Below are 24,260 nucleotides of genomic sequence, written 5' to 3' on the forward strand. Positions count from 1 at the left end.
CTTAGCTTCCCTTTAACCACTTTTCTTAGTACCACTCTCTCCTGGTCTCTAGACACGTCCCAGTCTCCTTATAGCAGTGGTTCTCAACCTTCCTAATGCTGCGACCCTTTAATACAGTTCCTCATGTTGTGGTGACCCCCAATTTCATTGTTACAAATTGAACATAATTAAAGCATAGTGATTAATCACAAAAACAATATGTAATTATATATGTGTTTTCCGATGGTCTTAGGCGACCCCTGTGAAAGGGTCGTTCGACCCCCAAAGGGGTCGCGACTCACAGGTTGAGAACCGCTGCCTTATAGGATAGTCTTCCTTTGGCCACACCCAAATGTTTCTCAGGAACGTTCTCAAATGCACATAGTAAAGCAGTAGGTTCATTATCTCACTCCTAGAAATCTTCCCCTTTAATGTTTCCCAAACTGTTGCATCTTTTTCACTTACCCAAACCAGAAACCGAAAAGGTGGAGATTCCCCCTTCTCTTTTTTTTTTTCTCCATGCCCCCCTCCCCCCCCCTTTCTCTTTTGCAATCAGCCACTAAGGCTCCTGGTGACTCTCATCTAAATCCTTATCTTTATTTTTTCCTTTGTCTCCTACTGCCACTGACCTAACTTAGGGTCCTGTTATTTCTTACTTGATCTGCCTTTTCTGACATCCATGCCTCTGGGGTCAAAACCCTCCCATCATCCTCTGCACTGCCAAATAATCTTCTTAACTGTAATCATTTCACTTCACTATTCAAATTTCTTCAACGCCTCTGTAAAATTCATTGATGACCCCATAAAATAAAATTTAAAGTCAGACCTCCTACGAGGCTCTGGCCCCAACCTACTTAACACACCTTCCTCAGAGTTTACTCCAACAGTGCTGCACTTCAGTTGTCACTTTCCCACGCGTGCTGCGCTCACCCAGCCCACAGTCTTCTGAAACGCCCCTCCCACCTGGGGTGAGCCTTAGCATTTAAGTCTCAGCTCAGATGCTTCCTCCTCAGTATACTCTCGCCTGACCTCATTCTGGCCTGGGCTTTTGTCCCACAGGTCCCGTGTACTTCAGACACACTGCCACTGCAGGGCGGCCATGGCACATCACAACGACTTACACATCTCTCACCACAGGCTGCACGATTTGAAGAATGATTACATTTTTGTCTCACCATTCCAGTTTCACGTACTCTGTGCATATGCAATAGGTGTGTAATAGATGCTGTTTTCAAGGATTGAGTAGTACATACATGAACGGAAACTTGAAAGGTTACATGTGTTCCCATGTAATTGAAAGGCGCTGTATATTAGGATGCTCTCTGATGGTTTTTACACAGGTAAAAATGAACAACTGAAAAGAAATGCTGATCTTATGAAAGAAAAGTTAAACTCTCATGAACAGGTGAGTGTATGTATCTTTGTATCAATCAAGTCCCTGTAGAGCATTTGTCTTCTAAATTAGAAAAAAAAAGTGGTTGTTTTCATTAATAAAGACAGCCAAAATATAGAGTAAATATATATGTGTGTGAGTGTGTGTGCCAGAATTTGTAACAAATGAAAATTTTTAAAGAAATAGAAATTCTGAGGACTCTAGTCTTCTTGCAGACTGTAATGTACTAATATGTCACTTGTGCTTTTTCTTTCTACCAAAAAAAATGCAACTATTTTGTTACATATTTTTAAATTATGTTAATAGAGTTTTTACTCTAGAGTATACATACTTTATTAGCACTTTTAAACTTTTTTACTACAAAGTAAATGAGTGTTTAATCTTTATGACTTGAGTAATATATTACAGTTTTATTGCACCATTTAAATGAAGGGAGTACTTAACCGCCAATTAATTCTCTCCCAGGGCCACCATACCCTCTGTTACCTTTTCTTTTTTCCCATAAGAACAGCATAGTGTTAGCAACTATAGAACATACACACAACACAGTGACTAGAACATAAAGGTGCTCGGTAAACGTCAGTTCCCACCCCTCTGCCCTTTGGGAAGTTGATCACACTAATTAGTCTCCTCTCCCTAGAGCCAATATGTCAAATTCTGGCCTAAGATTTCCAAAATTCTAGTTGGATCTGTATGAAACTTAGAACTTCAGTTGGAAGGACCATCTCTAAATTCAATCTGGTTCCTCATTTGAGGAGCCTCTGAAGAAACACAGTCTAATTCTAAAGCCCTGCAGAGCTCCTGGGTATTACTCAGATGAAATAACTGGCATCTGGCTGCGCTCTTGGAAAATGTCGTCTCTCATCACTAATTCTGAGACAATTTAAACATCTCTAGAATATATCCCATGGTTTACTTTCCCCTTTCCTTTATCCTTTTTCCTTATTCTTTCCCATCCTTTCCATAGCTCATCTTTAGAGCTCAACAATAGATAGTGAAGTCAGAGTGTAATTGGGGTAAAGAGAAGGGGGAGAAATGTTTGCCTCTTTTCTCGTCTCAGATGTCAAGCCACAGAATACTGCTTTTTTTAGAGTACCATAGGGATTTTCAGAGGGTGGAAACTGATGAGAAAACACCACAGCCCAAGATTCTGCACTTCTAAATTAGCTACTGTCCAAAGCAAACCGAAGATGACCTCAATCCAATGAGAATTCTCTAGTACAAAACCTCCAGGCACATCCAAAACATGAAAAACCACTACCCAGAAACAAACTCAGGAGGTACTTAATAAGCATGTTATGGGACTGGGAGAGATTTTGTAACTTGTAGACAGAGAATCCTTAAGTTTTATAAAAACAAAAATACAACCAGAGGCTATTCCTTGGCATTTAAGGTTCCCAGAAGGCAACCAAGAATAACTTGTTGGGACTTGGTCCCCTTAGAAAGAGGAAGGACTGGCCCAGGCTGAAGAATCCAGTGTGACAGAGCCCAGCCCAAACATATTCTCCATGCCTAGGGATGGGAGTGAAAACCCTGGGTCTTACCAATTAACAGAAGTATTCCACTTTAGTGATGGCATCTTCCGATGGCAAAGTCAATGGGGAATGAAAAGATAGATAGGCTTGTCTCTTGTTTCTCAGAGCAGTAACTACTCCAGTTGAGTCAGGAGTAGTTTATGGAAACCACTCAGTAGTTGCCCACCTTGGAACCTAGATACGTGCATATGAAGAATGGCAGTTCATGAGATTCACCCAAATTCACCTGTACAGCTTTAATCAAAGTCAGTGTTTGGATAGGTTTGGCCATTCCTGCAAATTGCCTGGCAGGGTCAGTATCACAGTATGAATCTGGACTATATCCCCTTGAACTTATGTAACCTGGACAGACAGATGTGCCTCTATGTTTAATCATAGCCATCTAAGCCAGGAGAGCTGGACTTTTTTACCTCTTCAGTATCACTGAATATCTATTAAAAGCTGTGAACCCTCTCTGAGGAGAAAGTTCATCAGTACATATGCACACATATCTATAATAATAAAAGCATGATATGCCAATTAGACTGGACATCCTTCCGACAGCCTTCTGGATGAAGCCTGGGCTGCGAGAGAAGCCCGGGTCCTAGGTGCCAGAGGGCAGCCAGTGTCAGAAGCCTGGGGAAGGAAGGCCTACTCTTGCACAAATTTCATGTATCGGGCCTCTAATATATGTATAATTTTACATACAATTTCAGGAAGTTAATGGATCCTCAAAAGCCCATTTACGGGGTCTAAGCTAAGAATTTCTCACTTAATTTTTTAAATTTATCTTTATTGTTGAAAGTATTGCAGATGTCCCCCCTTTTTTCCCATTGATTCCCTCCACCCTGTACCTGCTCCTTCCAGGCCTTCACCACACTATTGTCTGTATTTATGAGTTATGCACATATGTTCTTTGGTTAATCATTTCCAACTCCCACTCCCACCCCCGCTTCCCCTCTGAGATTCGTTCTGACTTAGTTTTTATTGGCACTCTCATTCATTCAACAAATATATATCAGGAGAGAGACACTAGGAGGCAGACATACAACAGTGACTCAAAGCGAAGCCCCTGTCTCATAGTGTTCAGAGGCTTTTCTTGACCGCTTGCCTTCATTGCTGTCTCTTTCTTACTACCTTCTTCACTGTTCTTCCCACTGTCCTTTCCTCTGCCTACATCTTGGGCCTGTGAGTGATTTCTTTATGTGGGGACATACCACTGGGAAAATTGTGAATTTTATCTTTGGGGACTTTCTCTTTCGTGGCCTACTTAATGCCCCTCTCCACATTAGCATAATATGCTCCCACAGCCTAGGAAGCAAAGCTCAGGCACCTGCTGAGCACGGCTCAAATCCCAAATCCATCCTATCCTAGCCTCCTTTATAAAGCTAATCTTTACGATGGGTAATGCTTACTCTCCTTCTAGGAATTAGGGATGTTTGTATAATTTTTAGATACAGAAGTTCATCCCACATTCATAAGGATTCATCCTACTTTAGGGTAAGCTGGCTGTCTATTGAACAGTACCTACCATTGGCTCTGAAGTATAACTTTGGCTTTTATTGGACCTATTTTAGTGCTGTCATGGTGTTTGTTCATAAAATGAAACAAAATGTTTCAAGCATCTATGAAATGGGCAACACTAGTGTTGAGTACTCAGAAAGCAAAAGTAAAAAGACATTGTCTCTAGATGGTCCCTGTCTCCTCGGACCAGAAATTGGTCCTTCTGAAAGCTGATTGAAACTGAACAATATCTTTCTCTTCTAGATATGATTACATATCAAAAATTAATATAAAATTTGAAAATTTCACCTTTCTAATTAATCAAAAGTAGCATGCACATATTTAAATTGAAGAATGAATATATTTTAATCTTTAGGAATATAAGAATAGCATTGCCAAACTTATAAGTGAAATGAAAATCAAAGAGGAAGGACATAAGACAGAATTAAGGAAACTTTATCAGGATATGCAGAAAAAAGGTAAGTTTTTATTTTTAATTTACTGAATTCTAAGATACAGTGGGGCCTTGACTTACGAGTTTAATTCGTTCCGTGACGGAGCTCGTAATTTAAATTACTTGTATGTCAAGTCAATTGTGAACAAGTGAGACACGTGATGCTGGGCTGATGTTGTGGCGTTCACTGTGACGTTCGCTGCGCCAACTAGTGGTGCGGTATCTGAAGCTGTCTCGTAACCCGAATTTTAGCTCGCAACTCAAAGCAAAAAATCGGCCGAGAGACAGCTGGTATCTCGAAAAACTCGTTAGTCGGGACACTTGTAAGTCAAGGCCCCACGCCCCACTGTATCATAAAACAATTCAAATGCATATATTAATTTTTCTTGAATGAACACTGCCTTGATGTATTTTAATTTAGGTTTTGTACCTAAATTATGTGATATAAATTACAACATGTCTAAATTGGATTCATGGTGTTTACACTTAATATTATTTTCTATGAAACAATGTATAAAATTAATATAAAATGTATAATTTATAACTTTGATATTTATATACTCAGCATATTGAATATCATTTCACTAATGAAATTTTCTGCCTTCAGTAAAGCAGATCTTATGAGCCTATGTTGAGAGTTAAGTAGCTTTATAAGGGTGTTAAAAGTCTTTCCTTTTATTTTATTTTTCTTTATTGATTAAGGTATTACATATGTGTCCTTATCCCCCCCATTGCCCCCCAACCCGCCACACACTCATGCCCTCACCCCCCTGGTGTCTGTGTCCATTGGTTAGGTTTATATGCATGCATACAAGTCCTTTGGTTGATCTCTCCCCCTTACCCCCATCCTCCCCTACCTTCCCTCTGAGGTTTGACAGTCTGATCGATGCTTCTCTGTCTCTGGATCTGTTTTTGTTCATTATTTTATGTTGTTCATTCTTAATGAGACCTTATTTATGTACATTATGCAAAAATCAACTTGAAATAGATGACTGATGTAAATGTAAACCTGCATCTATAAAACTGCAGAAAGAGTGCAGAGAAGATAATCTTTGCAACCTTGAGTTAGGTACAACTTCTTGGAAAGAAACAAAAAGCACAAATAATAAAGAAAAAAAATTCTAAATTGAACTTCATCAAAATTATTAATTTCTGTCTTTCAACACTGTTAGCAAGATGAAAAGACAGGCCATAGACTGGGAGATAATACTTGCAAATGCATACCTGCTAAAGGACTTATATCCAAAATAAAAAGAGCTCTAACAGCTCAATAATAAGTCAAACAACCCAACAAGAAAATGGGCAAAATATTTGAACAGCACTTCCCCTGAGATATACAGATGGAAAATAAGCATTGAAAGCATGTTCAACATAATTAGTAAGCAGCAAAATGCAAATTAAAACTATAATGAGATACCACTTTGAACCTTTAGAAATACTAAAATGTTTGTATATATATATAGAGAGAGAGAGAGAGAGAGCGAGAGCTACTGGAACTCTGAGTCCTTATTGGTGGGACTATAACATTAAGCAGCCACTTTAAGCATACAATTTCTTCTGGCCCTCCAAGAAGCAGATAATTTAAAAAATCTCTATATGTTTGTAAATTATTTCGAATAACCTGTGGATCAAAGTAGAAATCCTAAAGGGTTTTTAACTGAATTATATAGACTACATTTCAAAACTGTGGCCCAGCCCATGTGGCTCAGTAATTGAGCATCAACCCAAGAACCAGGAGGTCACAGTTGGATGCTTGGTCAGGGCACATGCCCAGGTTGCAGCTCAGTTCCCAGTAGGGGGTATGCAGGAGGCAGCTGATCAATGTTTCTCTCTCATCATTGACGTTTCTATTTCTCTCTCCCTCTCCCTTCCTTTCTCTCTAAAAAATCAATTTTAAAATATTAAAAAAACAACTGTGGGCACAGATAAAGCTGTGTTTATGGGTACATTTATAGGCTTAAATACAAATATTGGAAAATGTTTAAATCAATTATCTAAATACCTATATCAATAAATTAGGAGGGAAATATCAAACTAAGCCTGAAGAAATTAGAAGGCAGTCAGATATTACTGAAATTACAAACACATACATAATAATCAGATCCAAAAATTTTGGGGGGAAAAAAAAAATAATGAAATTGATTAACTCCCATCTAGACTGATCAAGAAAAAAAATGGAGCAAGTACAATTAACCAATATCAGAAATGAGAAAGAGAAAATAACTTTAAACTTTAAAAAGTGAATGAACTCCATAATTAACTGTATGAGCAAACATCTTTATGTTAATAAATTTGAAATTTTTGTTGAATTAGACATTTTTGAAGAATCAAAAGCACACCAGAGGAAATAGAACATCTGAATTGTTCTATCTCCATTAAAGAAATTAAATCTATAATACTTTTCCCACAAAAAAACCTCCAGGCTCAAATGGCTTTCCTGGTGAAATTCTACCAAACATCCAGGAAAAGTAAGGCCAACCTTAAACAAACTCTTGCAGAGGATGAACAAACAAAAGAGAGGAAACATTTTCCAGTTCATTTCATAAGGCCAACAGAATCTTGATAACAACAGCTTTCAGGGTAATCCTATATAATAAAAGGCTAATATGCAAATAGACCAAACGGCAGAACAACCGAACAACTGGTCACTATGACATGCGCTGACCAACAGGGGGCACGTGTGGAACATGGTGGGCGTCAGCAGCAGGCGGCAGAGTGCGGAACATGGCGGGCGAGGGCCACAGCGGGATGGTGGGGCAGGTGAGCGGGGGCGCCAGACCAAGGCAGGGCGCCAGTCACTGTCATCAGGGCAAGCCTCTGGTGGTTACTGAAAATTCTTTGGTCCCATGTGCCGTGGTCCCTCCTGGCACTCACACCAGCCCCACTCGCACCTGCTGCTGGCACCAGGGCTGCCACTCACACCTGCTGCTGGCGCCCCGTGCCAGCCCTGATTGCTCAGTGCCATCAACCAAGTGGCAGTGGGTGCAAGCAGCAGCTGCCGGCCCCGATCGCCCCTGAGGGGTTCTCCACGTCCCCCTGCTCCTGAAGGACACTCGGGGCAGCAGCCGCCGCTTGCACCATCAGCGGGTGCGAGCGGGGCCGGTGCCATCAGCACATGGGAGCTGCAATGGCAGAGAGGGGTTCTGGGGCCGCAGCCAGAGGAGCCGGGTGGGGGGCGCGGAGGATGGGCCAAGACCCACCCCTGTGCCCACCGCAGCCTCGCAGCCCACAGTTCCTTTCAAGGTGCACAAATTCGTGCACTGGGCCCCTAGTTGTGATAAAGAAAACCACACACCTGTTCTCTAATATAGTGTCTGAAGATGGACCCATTTCATGTTGTAATCACAGCTTCTATGCATTGTGTCTGCAGCAGTGCTGCCTCCAGGCACACACTGAGTACAGACTGAGACCAGGTGGAGTTTGGATAGCTAAATATATTCTTATGGACTTTGCCTCACCCCAGGCTAAGATGGGGCCTTAGTGCTAGGCCTTGCTCCTAAATCCTGAATATGGGTAAGGCTGACTGGTGAAGATAGGAAAAGAGCCTCTAGACAAAGAGAAAATAAACTCGGAGACATACAGAGGGGAGACATGGGAAATGCTAGGGAATCATAGCTCATTTCCTACCTTTTCTTTGCACTATACAGAGAGGTTCAGCAAGAGAAAGGCCAAAACCTGTGGGTAGGCCTTGAATTGTCCCGCTGGGGAAATGGGAAGTGGTTGAAAGCTTTTGACACAGTGATGGCCATGCTTAGAGGTACACTTTAGGAAGACTAGCCTGGCAACAGTGTTTAGAGAGATAGAGCTAGTGATAGAGAGTCTAGACACAGAGTTCAACTGAGGAAAAGTGAGGCCTGAAACTAAATAGGTCGTGGGTTCATTGTGGATGGAGGCCCCTTATCTGGGGGGCGTGTTGTAGACTCATGGACTCTTTCCTTTCTCCCTAAAGCCGAAAAGTTCGTTGAAGTTCCCATCTTGGATGGTACGGTATTTATAGGAATAGGGAAATTCAGAGAAGAGGAGATTTGATGAAAAATAAAAATATAATGTGAATGTCAGAGAGGCCAATTATAGGGAACAGAGTATAGCAGGTGCTTGGCATGCCTCTAGAGTCATCCAGGAATTTGGGGCCTTTCGACCTAGGAACCTAGGCTTTGTCTCCGTCTTTAACCACTGATCTCCTCTTTAATCTGTAGGCCATTGTTGCTTAAGGATACAAATCAGTTTATTTATTTAAAAAGCATTCAATGAGTGACTTCTATGTTTCAAGCATTTGGCAAAGGCTTGTCAAAAATATCTAAAAGGTATGCTGCACATAAACAGTTTCTAAAATACTGTGTGTTTTTTATTAATAAAATTTACTTTCTCGTGTATCATTTAAAATACTAAAACTATAAGCTTATAAGATTTTTTAAATTTTAAAGTGAATTAATTTTATTTATTTTGTTTTATTCAGTCGAATTAAATGAAGAAAAGAATAAAGAACTGGTAGAGAAAATGGAGATGGAAATTTCAGAGTTAAATGCAAAGTTAAAAATTCAAGAGAAGGAAAAACAAACTGAAATAATCAAACTACAGCTAGAGGTAAATGTTTAAGGCTTCTACATTTGAGGATGCATCCCTTAATTTAGACCGTACTTTGGGCATTTTTTTTTATCACAGTGAGATAAATTCGGAAGTAGCCTTCTCCACAAGTGTCAGCTATGCTGACATTCAACACTTGGCCTGAAGGTGGGGCTCTTCAGTCGTTCAAACATCCTGGTTTCTAGAGAAGTATTGTTTCCTCTGAGGGGGTCAGGTAACGCAGGGATTACCTGCATTTTACAGCTGAGCCCAGGCAGGCTTCATAGGACTGTCTCCCTTCCCCCAGTGGGGAGTGTCTCTAATCCTTAGTATTACTCTCACCTCTGCAGAAATGGTGGAAACATGTAGAAATTTCTTTCTCTTAGGATAAAAAGAGACAAATGTCTCCTTAACAAATGTGTAGAATATCATAGAGGCAGACAAACCAAACTGTTTTTTATTTAAAGCAACTTCAAATAGGGCATCTGGAACGCTGAGGTTCTAGTTTTTGACTGGAAAGCCCTTAAGTAGGTTCCTTAACCAGGTGTCAAAATATAAAGATACTGATGTTTGACAACATATTTGTTCCTTAAAGCTTTTTCTAAATTTTACTAATCTCCCGTTCCATCATTTTTTATCACATCCCCCATCCTGACTCCCACTTTACCTTATGGTGTCATAATTCACCATTAGTTAAGATGACTTACTTTCATGTTCCAGCTAATTTGGTAACCTGGGGGTTCTTGGTGAGGTACAGTGTTGAAACGTGTATAATCATTAAGCAAAAGATAGCCATGTTGACTTCAGAGGCTCTTGGTGGTTGCTACTGCCTTCCATCAAGTGAACCCACACACCACGGAAGGCTGGATGGGCACCTGAGATACAGAGGGACTGCTGTTAACTTCCCACCCCTTGATTGGGGTGTGCATTTTATTTGCCATCCGGACCCTGTTAGCCCAAGTCTGTTGTGTGACTGACAGACAGAACTCTTCCTGCTGTTTATTTTCATCGTCATGATCCATTTCTCTCCCCAAACCAGAACACAGTCTCACAGACAGTTTATTCTTAGTCCACAGGGAGGCTACACTACACTCAACCTGAAGGAAAAGTTATCATGGGAGATTTTGCCAAAAATATGGCCTGTAAGAATGACCTTACAAGGATTTTTTTAAAAACCTGATTCAGCCCAAACTGGTTTGGCTCAGTGGATAGAGTGTCGGCCTGCGGACTCAAGGGTCCCAGGTTCGATTCCGGTCAAGGGCATGTACCTTGGTTGCGGGCACATCCCCGGTGGGGAGTGTGCAGGAGGCAGCTGATCGGTGTTTCTCTCTCATCGATGTTTCTAACTCTCTATTCCTCTCCCTTCCTCTCTGTAAAAAACCAATAAAATATATTTAAAAAAAAAACAAAAAAAAAAAAACCTGATTCAGTTTAATGTCAAATTAGCAAGAGTTCAAACTAAATCAACAAAAGCAAATCCAAATTCTATTATTCTGTCTCAAAGTCTGTACAGAAGGGTATATGAGTTTTCTCTCATGACTGTTAATTAGCTGACATTTTTTTTACAAAAACACTTTGCCCAGCCGGCATGGCTCAGTGGTTGAGCATCGACCTGTAAGCCAGGAGGTCACAGTTCAATTCCCCATTGGGGCACATGCCTGGATTGTGGGCTTGATCCTCAATGTGGGGCGTGCAGGAGGCAACCGATCAATGATTCTCTGTCATCATTGATGTTTCTCTCTCTCTTTCCCTCTCTTTCCCTCTCTAAAGTCAATAAAAAAATATTTTTTAAAAAAGCACTCCAAGTAATGTGAAACGTTATCTCTCTTTAGGTTAACTAGATTCTCAACCCTCTTAACTAGATATCTTAACCCTGTATGATAGAAACACCTAATATTCTAAGAAAAGATGATGCTAACCCCACCCAGAATCTCTAGGGTAGTGCCCAGTATTGGGTACTTTCAAAAAGCTCCCCAGGTAATCTTAGCATGCAGCCAGGGTTAATCTTCTTTGGGTGTTCTTTGCTCTATTTCTTCAATAAAGACTTTTCTATCTTCTGTTACACCTCGAATATACTTAAACTAGAGGCCCGCTGCACAAATTTGTGCACCAGTGGGATCCCTCAGCCTGGCCTGCAGGATCAGGCTGAAACAGGCTCTCTGACATCCCCCGAGGGGTCCTGGATTCTGAGAGGGTACATGCCAGGCCAAGGGACCCCACTGGTGCACAATTGGTGCAGGGGAGGGACGTGGGAGGTTGGCCAGCCAGGGAGGGACCACAGGAGGGTTCCAGGGCGTGTCTGGCCCATCTCACTCAGTCCCAATAAGCCAGACCCCAGCAGCAAGCTAACACTAGCCAGAGTGTCTGCCCCCTGGTCGTCAGTGCACGTCATAGTGTGCGGTTGAGCGGCCTTAGCATATCATTAGCATATTATGCTTTGATTGGTTGAACAGCTGATCCGTCTACTGGACACTTAGCATATTAGGCTTTTATTATATAAGATTACAGATTAAATGTCAAAGGATATAATGGATTGTATTTATATTTATGGAGACAATTGTTTCTTATTGTTTAACTAGAATGTTCCCAATAACTTTCTTTTTAAACTTGATTCAGTTTGATGCCAAACTAGCAAGAGTTCAAACTAAACCAAAATCATATCCAGATTCTACTGTTTTGCCACAAAGTATCTACAGAAGGGTAAGTTTTTCTTCCATCCTTAAGAAAATAAAGTTTCTTAGTGTGTTTCCTTCCATAAAAGTTGTCAATATTTACTAACAATATACTTAATACTTTTTCTTAAAATACATCACACAATCAGAAAGATTCGATTTTGAATAATCTTTAAAGGTCACTTTCAATTTAAATTCGTAAGTCTTAGTGGATAATTAAAATACTAGAGAAGTCCTCTGACTCTGGATGGTCTAAGGAATTCTGTGATGTATTTTGAACTAATGTGGACTGACTTCTGAAGCTTTCAGTACACAGTAGATTTCTTTTTGTTCAACTCCTTCTTTATTTATGCTTTACAATTTCAAGTTCTCTAGGGAGAAGGGAACAAACTAAAACAAATGGTGCTAATGTGTATTTTTGCATCCTTATGCCAATTTTACCCCATTAAGTCCCACAAAAACAAAATTACACTTTTTGAAATGTAAGGTCTTTTTTGAATACCTACTTCTATTTAAACTAGAAGTTTAGTTTTTGTTGTTGTTTTGTTGTTCCTTGTACTTAATCTTATCCTTTTTGGATTACAATAGCAAAATTTTTCTGCTTCATTTAGAAGCTTCAACATCTTCAAGAAGAAAAAAACAAGGAGATTGCAACTCTTCGTAACACCATTCGAGAACTGGAGCAGCGCCTCTCTGTTGGCAAGGATCCTCACCTTAAACGTAGACGGTTTTAAGGACAGCAGTAAATTCATTTGTTGCTATTTAACTCCTTTAAAAGCAGTTGAAAACTTTACTTCTGTTGTTAATATAATAAACTTCCTAAATAATGACAATGTAAGAGACAGCTTTAGACATTTTAAATTGAGTTTATTGAAATAAATCCACACTTTGGCCAACTATATACTGCATTCTTACTTAATAGTATTAACCATAATGGAGTTCAGGTTCATAGGACTTAGTTTACCTAGTGAACCATCATTGACTATGGAAATACTTGCTAAGCAATCAAGAGATAGACAACATTCTTTTCTCTTTCCCCTTATATCTTTCAAGACAGGCATTCTCAAATCTTAAAGAGTTTGATACAATGCAAGGTAAAGAAAACAATAGATAAAGCCTTCTTTCATAGGTGATAATAAAATTTAAGATTTGAGTCTTAGATATAAAAAAGTATAAATGGATATTTAAAATGTAGTCAGTAGCAAGGTACTCATATGTTAAGTAGCAAGAATTCACTTCTTCCTTTAAAGGTATAATCAGTTAAAACTGTAAGATTGAAAAGATAAAGGTAACATTGTTTTGAGAATTAAGAAAAAATGGAAAGCATGTCTTTGTTGTTCTTCCTCCATTCTAAATTGCTAACTATCCAACAGAAACCCCTAGGTCATAGTTTATGTTCCTGTTCTCATTAATGCAAGTAGAATGCTGGAAAAAGAAAAAGAAAGACAGACTAACCAAGCACTGCAATCACCTTTCAGTTGCCCTCTAATGAAAAAAAAAATGGTTTGGGTCAAATTTTTCTTGGGCATAAATCTTAAAATTTGGAAGCCAATATAGTAGATTTCTTCATTTGCACAAATCCAATTCCTAACTTTTACCATTATTTATTAGGTAGTTTATAAATATGCTAACCGAAATTGTGTCTAGACTGACTTGGGAGTATATTCTAGTTTAGATATTTAGTTTGAAGGTCACTGTCACATTTCTGCCTCAGTTTTTCAGCTTCAGGTGGTGCTGGCTTCCGTGGGCTCGAGCTGACCTGCCTGTCAGGCAGCAGGAGGCAAGCGTCACTGTCAAGACTCAATGACGTTCTCCTCCGCCCAAAGCCCCAATCAGCTGCATAAAGAGGGGAGGGCTTCTCTACACCGTCAGGTGATTGCGGACCCTGTGTGCTCAAATACCAGATGGCGACAGTGTCAGCATCAGCTGCTAGCGGCTGACTCTGACTCTCTGGGCAGCTTTCAGAGTAACTGATTGATACACCTCTTTCCTCAGAGTTTCTTCTGTGGAGAAGAGAGAGGTAAACTTTCACTTCCTGGCTCGTCTCAACGCACGGGGTGACCCTGTGTTTGGGGGCTCTCGAGCTTAAGGTGGTGGTGAAGACCTGGAAAAGGGACGCGCTCAGACGCGTTTGGTGCCGCTGGCTGCTGGTCCTCCGGGAGCTGGGCGATGGGAATGTGCTGATGCCCATGCTTGTGATGGTGATGATGATGGTGATGGTGTTGTGGCTCCGAAGCCTCAGTGGTATTTCTCACAGTAGCCAAAGACATATTCTTACAGAAGTCTTCATCTTCCAGTGTCTGAAACAAATTTATCAATCACTCATCAACACATGCATAGATTCAGCGTGAATGCCCGAAAAATGATTTGCAGAGCGACCATGAAACTCCAACTAGTTCACTAGGATGGAACTGGCTTTGTGTTTTGGGAAAGAACTCTCAGTAACGAGTAGAAAACTAATCCCATTTCAAAGTGAATGCCGTGATCCAACTGCAGGATGGCAGGCAGCCCAGACCTTGGGAAAAGCTGAACGCCTCGCGCCCTCGCTCCAGGAAGTCGTTCCCTGGGCCCCGCTCCAGTTCTGGCAACACCCTGTGGTCGCGCTGTGCTGTCTCTATGCTCTTGCGTGAACCACGCTCAGGATTTTACACTGACGTGCCTTTATGTTGGCTGAGTTCTTGGAGCACTTACACTCTCGCAGCATCACTTGCTGGTAACTGCAACATGTGATCTAAGTTGCTTTTCACTCTCTAAACCAGCGGTTCTCAACCTGTGGGTTGCGACCCCTGTGAGGGTAGAGCGACCCTTTCACAGGGGTCGCCTAAGACCATCGGAAAACATATATAATTACATATTGTTTTTGTGATTAATCACGATGCCTTAATTATGTTCAATTTGTAACAATGAAATTGGGGGTCACCACAACATGAGGAACTGTACTAAAGGGTTGAGAACCACTGCTCTAAACTCTAGACCAAAGTGGCAATATGGATCTTGAAAAGATATCTTAAAGAATAGGTTACATGACAGGGAGTGTGTGTGATGCTAAAAATTACTGTTGCAGTTTCTTTTTAGTACGCCAACAATGACTAGCTAACTTGGTCATGAAACATTAACTTATTTTGATAACTCCTCAAAGATCTCCTCTTTTCTCCCAGTAAAAATCATTGAGGAAAATACCGTGAGAGAGCAGTTTCCACATTTCTCTTCACAGTAAGCAATCTTAATGGCCTGCTCCACGTACGGGAACTCTAGGATGGAGAAAGGCAGGCCAAGGTGATACACAAGGCGGCCACACCTGGAAAAAAGGACAAAGATGGCGTCATCACAGTGTTCTCTGTATCGTGCTCTGGCCCCAGTGCAGTAGGAAGAAGGCTGTGTAGGGTCAGGGGCCTCATAACTAAGACAGGTAGGACCTGCGGGAATGGTTCTTCAGCGGGACTCAAGCTCCCTGGCGCTCAGCCAGCTCAGGTCAGAGAAAGATGCAGTGAGTCTAACACTAGCTTTTAGAAATGTTACAGATATATTGCTATAAGCAATATTAAAACTGTAGTTTAGTCATTGTGACTTGGTCAAATACAATTTTGTAATTGACCTAAAAGTTCTACCCATGCCCAAACCACTGACATCACAAATTAATCTCTGCAAATCATATGCGCTGCTCACAGCTGCTAAGGCAGCACGAAGTCCACACAAGAAGTCACAGCCTGACAAAACAACCTAGAGTCTTGGTCAGTGGTCCATTTTCTTAAAAATAAATCTGAAGCAACAAAAATTTCACAATGAAAGACACAGAGTTACAACATTGGGCATGCTCAGAAATGGTGGAGGTGAAATGTCCTTCTTGCACACATTTCACCCAGTATATACGATTTTCTGTGAATAGCAAATACTTATACTTTGCAGTAGGACTTTGAAGTCCTAAAAGAATGACATAATATTAAAAATATTTCGAGAAAGACCAAGGAGGGCTTAGGCCTGGCCAAGTCAAGCTCACCATCTCTGAAGAACCAACAGGAAACAGAGTGCCCACTAGGAACGTTAATAATATCAAATAATGTATGCACTATTTTATTCATGGAATCAAAAGCAGATTCAATTATCCCTAAATAATTAGCACAGTTTATAGTTCCAAAATTCAGGCATGCAGTCTTAAAATTATTAATTAGATTAGAGATAAGCAAGTGGTCTGCAAAGTGTGGTTATTTTTGTTTGTTTTCTTTATTGTTGACACTATTACAAGATGTCCCCATCCCCCCTTGCCAACCTTCACCCAGCCTCTGCCCCCCCTTCCCTCTGGCCATGACCACACTGTTGTCTGTTGTCTGTGTCTATGGGTTATGCATATATGTTCTTTGGCTAATCCCTTCACCTTCTTTCATCCAGTCTCCCCAAAGTTATTCTCCTGCAAAATTCTTAGATTAGAATTGTATGTGATATACAAATCGATCCTCATTTGTGTTTAACCAGAACACCAATTTACAGGGGGGAAAAGTATAGTCAGTTTTCTTTATTTCCCTACTGGGATAGTGAATTTTTTGTGAAAAAAAATTATTTCAAAAATATCAGAACCAAATATTTTAATGGGCTCACTTTGAAACTAAATATTTGGTAATAAAATAAAAGCAAGGGCCTTATCTCAAATCAATTTCTATTAAATTAAATACAAGCAGGCATCTTTAATTTCTGGTGTTGTAAGTGGGTGTATGTGTGTGTATGTACATACCTGTCATATATGAGGAAGTCATCTTTGTTTCCATTTAAGAGAGTCCAGACATCTGTTTGGTTTTCTTCTTGTTGATAAACAGGAATATGTTCTGAAACCTTATTTTTTAGAAGATTATATCTTAATCGAGAAGGGCGTCCTTGATGATTAACAACAAGATAGGAGATGTTAGAAAAACCTTCTTTCTCCAGCTTTACTCGCAGGTCTTCCAAACTAAAATATTTGGGAAAAATACAAAAAAAAAAAAAAGAATAATCTCACTTAATTTTATTAGTGACTTATCTCTTCCTCCTCACTCTTCGTTTTCTACATGAAACATTCTTTTTTTTTTTAATATATTTTATTGATTTTTCACAGAGAGGAAGGGAGAGAGATAGAGAGAGTTAGAAACATCGATGAGAGAGAAACATCGATCAGCTGCCTCTTGCACATCCCCCACCGGGGATGTGCCTGCAACCCAGGTACATGCCCTTGACCGGAATCGAACCCGGGACCTCTCAGTCCGCAGGCCGACGCTCTATCCACTGAGCCAAACCGGTTTCGTCTACATGAAACATTCTTACTATGTTTTACTTACTCATACCCCTTCTTTATATTGTATAAAGGACTAAAACTTTCATTTTTTAAATTATTTACTGAGCACTTGTGCCCAATTAAAACCTTATGCTAAATGCTTACACAGACATGAGTTCATTTTGTTCTCAAATTAATCCTATGAAGTGTATATTTTTAATCCATCTTACCAAGAATTCTACCCAGTCAATATCTGGCAAGTAACCCAACAAATATTTTTACACATATTTGTTATATAGATTTAACAAATGTATGTAAATATACATGCTTGTTCAATGACCCAAGACCTTTGTGGCAAGTCTAGTGTTCCTTCTACTCTGGCGAAGCCTTCATCTTTGTTTGCTACCCTGAAATGACTAAGGTATTTTCAGAGTACATTTCAGAACATTTCCCTTACACAAGTAACACCTATGTAGTAGGACAGTATAAAATACAGGTCCACAAAAGGAAGAAAAAATTGTCACAGTCCCAGGAAAAACACTGTAAACATTTGGCGTATATCCTCCTATTCTTTTTTCTTCTAACATGTTCTATCCAAAGATGTATGGTTTTACCAAAAACGTGATTTCATAAATATATTGTTTCTATTTTTATTTTACTTTGTGTCTGTCTGTATTTAACAGAGTTTCCCTGAAGAAGGCCCAGACCCCAGCAAGTCCATCTTACCTAGAGGCCTGCCTGAGGCAGAAGGATCAGCTGGCTTGCAGAAGGGCGACCAGAACCACGGAGCCGGAGGAGCTCAGCATTGGGTCCTGCTCCCCGATGCTCCAGGCCGGAGGTGGCTTACAGAAGGGGCTTTGCCCCTGGCTCTCCGTGCCTCCCCAGGGGAGGAGACAGAGAGCCAGGGCGATCCCCAGGCTTCTCCACATTGCTGGGCTTGTCCTGAAAAAGAGAAGCGCTTTCTGTCATCTTCAGGAACGGCTTAGTCAGCCATGGGCAAACTACGGCCCGCGGGCCAGATCCGGCCCATTTGAAATGAATAAAACTAAAAAAAAAAAAAAAAGACCATACCCTTTTATGTAATGATGTTTACTTTGAATTTATATTAGTTCACACAAACACTCCATCCATGCTTTTGTTCCGGCCCTCCGGTCCAGTTTAAGAACCCATTGTGGCCCTGAGTCAAAAAGTTTGCCCACCCCTGGTTTAGGTCCTCAGCAGGCATTTCTGTTAGTCCAGTATAACCCTCTTTCCTATAAATATGTAGCCCTGGGTCCCATCGCCACGTTGTTGGTCTCACTGTGTTGGACCTACATGCACCAAATCTTCCTTGAAAGGTGAAAAGGTCAGCCAGAGGCAGGGTAGGTGTTCAAGGACCCCTGAACTGTCCAGCTTAGCGAGATGCTGCAGGCAGCACGCCACGGAGATGCGCCTGAAAGGGAGCCAAACCCGCCTCCAGGAGACGGTGCGTGGGAAAGTTTGAGACTCTGCCGCCATAACTAAGTAACATTCTGTAACATGGTTTGATTTTTGAGATACACCAAGTTCTGATTGCTTCTTTCCACCCTTGACCAATCTAAGAAAGAAAGGGTACATCGGGGATCCTGCACAGAAATGAACAGAGCATGAAACAAGGAGGTGGCTCACGGGAGGCCCTGAGCTCTTCAGGAGCAAACCTTCTCATCTGTAAATCTCTTGGGTATAGCTCCCTATTGTTGCTCTTGTTTTTAAAAGCCTAATGCTCACTCTAGCCGGTTTGGCTCAGTGGATAGAGTGTCGGCCTGCAAACTGAAAGGTCCCAGGCTCGATTCTGGTCAAGAGCACATGCCTGGGTTGTGGGCTCGATCCCCAGTGGGGGGCTTGCAGGAGGCAGGTGATCAATGATTCTCTCTCATTATTGATGTTTCTATCTCTCTTCCTCTTCCTTCCTCTCTGAAATCAATAGAAACATATTTTTTTTAAAGTCTAATGCTCTGCCAATATTAGAGGATCTGAATGTCTTCAGATATAAAGCTACCTGCCCAAATGTTACTACCACATCCAAGATAAGTATGGACCAAGGAAAAAACCTTACTGAGGAGAAATACTGCATAGCCACTGCCCCCTGTGCCATTAAGACTCACTGAAATCTACACTCAATTAGTCTATTGGCTGCAGATACTTTCTGAAAGTTTCTGTGACTCGATGACACATTCTTGGGTAAAAAGTTCCCTCTCTGAGTAGGAAAGTTAAATGCCTGACCGGAAACATTCCCAACGCTAGGGCTAGCTCTCTCAGCAGGCAGCTACAGATAAAACAGGTGACTTGTAGAGAGATGGTGAAGAGAAGAGCACATTCAGCTGAGATGAGCAGAGAAAGAAAAATCCACACCTGATCATTTTAATGTAAGACTAGGGAAAGAGATGGGGACAAAATTCCAGAGCTAGGAAGCTAGTGCCTTTTCTGGAACAGATGTGGGATTAAAAAAAAGAAAACCACTTTTTATTTAAGGGGGAGGGAGGGAGAGAACGGGAAGCTAATGATAAGTTTCCCGGAGTGAGCCCAAAATCAAGAGGCTAAGATCAGATGGATTGGGGCTCAATGCACAGCTAGATATAGATGGGACTCTATAGCACCTGGTTATCTTCCACATTATTTAACACCACAAAATTCCTACTTATATTTCATGATAAGAGCCTAACTAAATGAAGAGAGGGGTGGTTAAGAAAGAATAAATAATTTATTAAGGCCACCCCAACTAGTATAACATTTTAAAAACTCTAATATTTTAAAAAGGAGAAGATATATCTAGGTGAGATCTAGGGGATTCTTTAGTATAGTGTTGGTATTGATGATATAGTTATCCTTATTATAGCTACCATTTATCGAGCATTTAAAACTGGATGCAGGAGTGCTGAGCAATTGCATATATCATGTCAGTTCATCCTAACAACCACGTGAGCATTATTTTGCAGTTGAGGAAACTGTGGCACAGAGGGAGTTTAGGCATCTTGCCCAAGTCCACACAGGCAGTAAGTCCCCAGGAAGACTGGATTCAAACCGGTTTTGCTGACTCTAAAACATAACCTCTTAGCTCCTGAGATTTGGGGTAGTTTGAAGGTAGGTCGCCTGTAATAACCGTAGCAGCCAGGGCTTTTTGTTTGTTTGCCAATGCCCTGGAATGGCAAAGGGGGCATTAAAATCATGCAGGCTGTTTTGTTTCTTCCTGGGATGGCTAGTTTATCCCTACTGCCTAGAATCTAAATTCAGTCAATACAGAGCCTTCAGCATAAAGTCGGCTCTTGGCACTCTCACTTTTCCACAGAATGTTTTCCAAATGTTTGCATAGTGAGTATAAATGAAAAGGCTATTTCACTCCTGTCCCTCATTTCGTTTTTTGATTTAAAAAATAATAATAACTCAAGCCATCGACAGAGGGTAGTGGATTAGAGTTCACACTTTCAGATTACCCTCTGTTGTTGTAACTGACAGGCTGTTCAACTGTGTTTAAGATCTTTTTTTTTTTTTTACATATTAGACTTTTGATTATAATTACAGCTGTCAGACAGTTACATAAAAATAATGAAGATAAATAACCAAATTGCATTTACTGGCATCTGATCCAATAATAATTAGAACGTACTTATAAATGTCACTGATCTCACCACTTTCAATCACAAAACCTGATTTGCCGGCCACAGGCAGACCCACCTTTGGTTAGAATTCCCCATTAAAAACCAGGATATGCAGAACCTTTCCCATCCTCCTCCCTTGAACTTCAGATGGGCATCCGAGGGTCCTTCCTCATTCACCTGAGAGCACCCTCTCACCATTGAACTGCAAACTCTGACCCAAGCACTGATCATGACATGCGTGTACCTCTTGCAGGGGTGACTATTCCTGCACAGTGGACCAAACCTACTCTCCCTTCCTTTTTCTCTCTTTTCTCCAACTGCTCACAATATCCCTGGACATTTCTAATCCCTGTAGAATGGCCTCTACTCTTCAACTATGTGGGCTATTTTTGCCCTTCGAGTCCTCAGGCTGCATTTCAGCGGGAAGTACTTAAGCTTGAACATGCAAAGTTGCCCCTAGAACATCACCGCTTTTGCAGAGTCAAAGTGTGCAATTTCTCCCCCTCCCCTGCTCCCACCTGCAAGCTCAGCTGTGCAGAGCGGCAGAAACCACCAGCGACCAAGGTGCCCACCACAGAACCACACCCGCCACACCCCGTGTAACAGGGCTTTATTCTCTTTCTTCTGTATTTTCTTTACCTACCTCTTCTTTTAAAATCTATTCTAAGAGGAAAGAAATACTTTACCAGACTCAGAATCATCTTATTTACCAGACTCTAAAAGAATCAAGTATGCAAAACACAGAGTTCCTACTTACACAGACAGCCCCTTCGAGGCTGATCTTCCTCTTTGCTCAGCAGCCGCTCAGCCAGGGCCCGCCAGAACCTCTGATATTTATAGTCCTGTTGTTTACCTCCCAGCACCTCCTCCTCCCTCCCCCCTCTCCCTCCCCCTTCCCGCCAGCCACAGTCCCAAGTCCACACAGTCCCAAGTCCAGCTCACTCGGCTGTGACCTTGTCAGCAGAGCACTGCCCTGAGCTGATCATTACAATCACCCCCAAAAGAAAGGATCAGGTACTGCCCTGAGCAACGTGGGGGCAACGTTTTTGGCAATTACTGATTTATTCCTTATCCTCTCTAGTCACCCCAGTATCTCGGATTGAATGGTACAGTCGGGGGCGGGAGGAAGGGCTAAGGGGAAAGAGGGCGTCCAAGGCACGTTTTTTTTCCCCGAACTATCAGAGGGAAAAACATGTGCTGAGCCAGCAAGTTAAGCTACTGCTTTAGAAAAAAAGAAAAAGAAAAAAACAAAAAACCTTTTTTCCTTTTTGCTCTGTGGCTGCGAGCCTAACCCCAACTGTGCACTTTGTTAGAAAAATCACCTGCTGTTTGAAGCCTCCGGGTCTCCTGCTGCTACTGAGCAGCTCCGATTGTTTGCTGTTTAAAACTCGAATCAGCCCTGGCCAGTTTGGCTCAGAGGATAGAGCATTGGCCTGCGGACTGAAGGGTCCCGGGTTCCATTCTGGTAAAGGGCACATGCCCAAGTTGCAGGCTCAGTCCCCAGTAGGGGGCGTGCAGAGGGCAGCCAATCAATGATTCTTTCTCATCATTGATGTTTCTATCTCTCTCCCTCTTCCTTCCTCTTTGAAATCAATAAAAATATATTTTAAAAATAAAACTCGAATCAGTGTGGCTCTCACAGGATCTCTGCTCTTTTTCACTTAAGGAAACGAACAAGAAAATCGGCCTCCTACCTGAGGGAAAGCAAGCCTCACTTCGCTTCCACACAAGCCCTGCTCCCCAAAGACCTGTGTATCCCACAGAATTTTTGCTCTAATGTAAAGTCTTTACAAAAGAAGTACCATACAAATAAATGTTAGTAGTGACAGTGGTTGGACATGGAAAAGGGTGTGGACATTTCAAAACATACAAATAAAGTGGAAATCCCTGCTCTCTGAGAAAGGGGCAAACGCTGCCCATTAGCCTGCGAGTGAGCACACGCGGGCCGGGGAGGAGCAAGGACAAGTGGTGCGTCCCCGGGTAGCGGGCAGCAATGCTCCTCAGTCGGCCTCGCTTGTCACTCCCACGCACTCTAGTCAAACAGACCCCTGTTGGCTGCTGAGTGTTGGCAAGGGCTGTACAAGGTGCAGGAAGTAAAAACGAGGCTCACACCTTACCATTCCTGAAAGGAAACTTATCACCGAAGTAGAAGCTTGACATTTGAAAGCCAACTTCTTCACTCCCACTAAGCAGGGGTCCCAGCCCCTTTGAGAACCCAGGTAAAGGCTTAATTTCTCCCCAGAAAAAAAAAAAGCATACAGATGCATTCTTGCTTTTCACAAAAATATTGTGCACAATTTTTGTGAAAAGCAGATAGTCCCCGCTTTAGTTCACTTTCTTGACAAATTAAAATAGTCATATTGGGCCTGTCTGCAGCAGGAAACAGTATTCCACCATCACCTCCTTTCAGAAGGATCCCCTCCCATGTGCAGCCAGGGTTGTGTGTGCTGTCTCCCCAGACAGCAAGAGAAGATGGGGGGCTTGTGGTGGTTGAAGGGGATCCATTCTTAACAGCCTCTCCTATGCCAGGAGCCCTGGGAGCAGTCAGCAATTTTTTTTTTTAGCTTTTTATTTTTTTATTTGCACAGTCAGCATTTTTAAAGAAGCAGAATTTTAAAACGAACATTCATTGGGTGTTAAATCAAATTACATTAAATCAAGCAAAATCAAATAAAGATTTATTAGGGCCTTATACTAGGCCCTTGTTCTCAACGAACTCAAAAATCAAATAAAGTATACAAACAAGTACGCAGAAATACACGCTGTAAAGCGTCTTAATGTCTGGGATGACTGTGACACAAGGTTCCTTGGGACCTTGGAAATGAAAACAGGGATATTGTAACCAGCCTGGAGGCAGGGCCAGCGCGATAGGCCAGCAAAGTGCGTCAGGCACTTTATCTTCAGTTTGACCCTCTAGCCTCAGGTCACCCTGCCACTGACCACAGTGCTGTCTAGAAAGCTGTCCTGTTTCTCTTGTTATGGTTACAATCCCAGGTTGCTTTAGCCACCACCACAATCTAACCTTACGATTATGACTCTCGAAGTTGAACTTTATCTTAATGACCTCATCTCTTACAACTTCCAACCTGGAGCCAAGAACCTTTCCTCATACTGTCTCATCCTTTTCATTGGTCCCCAGAATGTTTACGCAGGCATGTCACCCATGTTTTAATAAGCATTCTCTCCTTTTCCTGGGTCTGAGGTGCTTTCCATGGAGAGCAGGCCCCTACAAATCTGTGAGTCCGTGATGTACTTCAGAGAGAGAGGGGCACTGAACGGCGGTTTGATAAATCAGTTTATTAGCTACAGCAGGTGATAACACGGCATCA

The 24,260-nt window shown here is 41.5% G+C and overlaps 2 protein-coding genes across 10 annotated transcripts in view; one reads left to right on the plus strand and one right to left on the minus strand.

Annotated features, from left to right (window-relative positions):
* CCDC152 (coiled-coil domain containing 152) overlaps positions 1-13,550 on the plus strand; it is a 30,361-nt gene extending 16,811 nt beyond the window's left edge. For all 9 annotated transcript variants that reach the window (XM_070411860.1, XM_070411862.1, XM_070411861.1 and 6 more), the window contains 5 exons: positions 1,320-1,384; positions 4,766-4,868; positions 9,300-9,427; positions 12,023-12,106; positions 12,690-13,550. In XM_070411860.1, coding sequence (XP_070267961.1) covers positions 1,320-1,384; positions 4,766-4,868; positions 9,300-9,427; positions 12,023-12,106; positions 12,690-12,812 — 503 coding nt within the window. In that variant the 3' untranslated portion in view covers positions 12,813-13,550. The remainder of the gene's footprint in view (positions 1-1,319; positions 1,385-4,765; positions 4,869-9,299; positions 9,428-12,022; positions 12,107-12,689) is intronic.
* SELENOP (selenoprotein P) lies at positions 12,925-21,766 on the minus strand. The gene is made up of 5 exons (XM_070411858.1): positions 21,689-21,766; positions 18,044-18,259; positions 16,805-17,017; positions 15,259-15,376; positions 12,925-14,378 (listed from the first exon to the last, which is right to left on the minus strand). The coding sequence occupies exons 2-5, from the start codon at positions 18,244-18,246 to the stop codon at positions 13,758-13,760; spliced, it is 1,155 nt and encodes a 384-aa protein (XP_070267959.1). The 5' UTR covers positions 18,247-18,259; positions 21,689-21,766; the 3' UTR covers positions 12,925-13,757.
* Positions 21,767-24,260: the final 2,494 nt, after the last annotated feature.

The sequence above is a fragment of the Myotis yumanensis genome, unplaced genomic scaffold (assembly GCF_028538775.1).
Source record: "Myotis yumanensis isolate MYYU_CA2020_CCGP unplaced genomic scaffold, mMyoYum1.0.hap1 SCAF_4, whole genome shotgun sequence".
NCBI classification, from domain to species: domain Eukaryota; kingdom Metazoa; phylum Chordata; class Mammalia; order Chiroptera; family Vespertilionidae; genus Myotis; species Myotis yumanensis.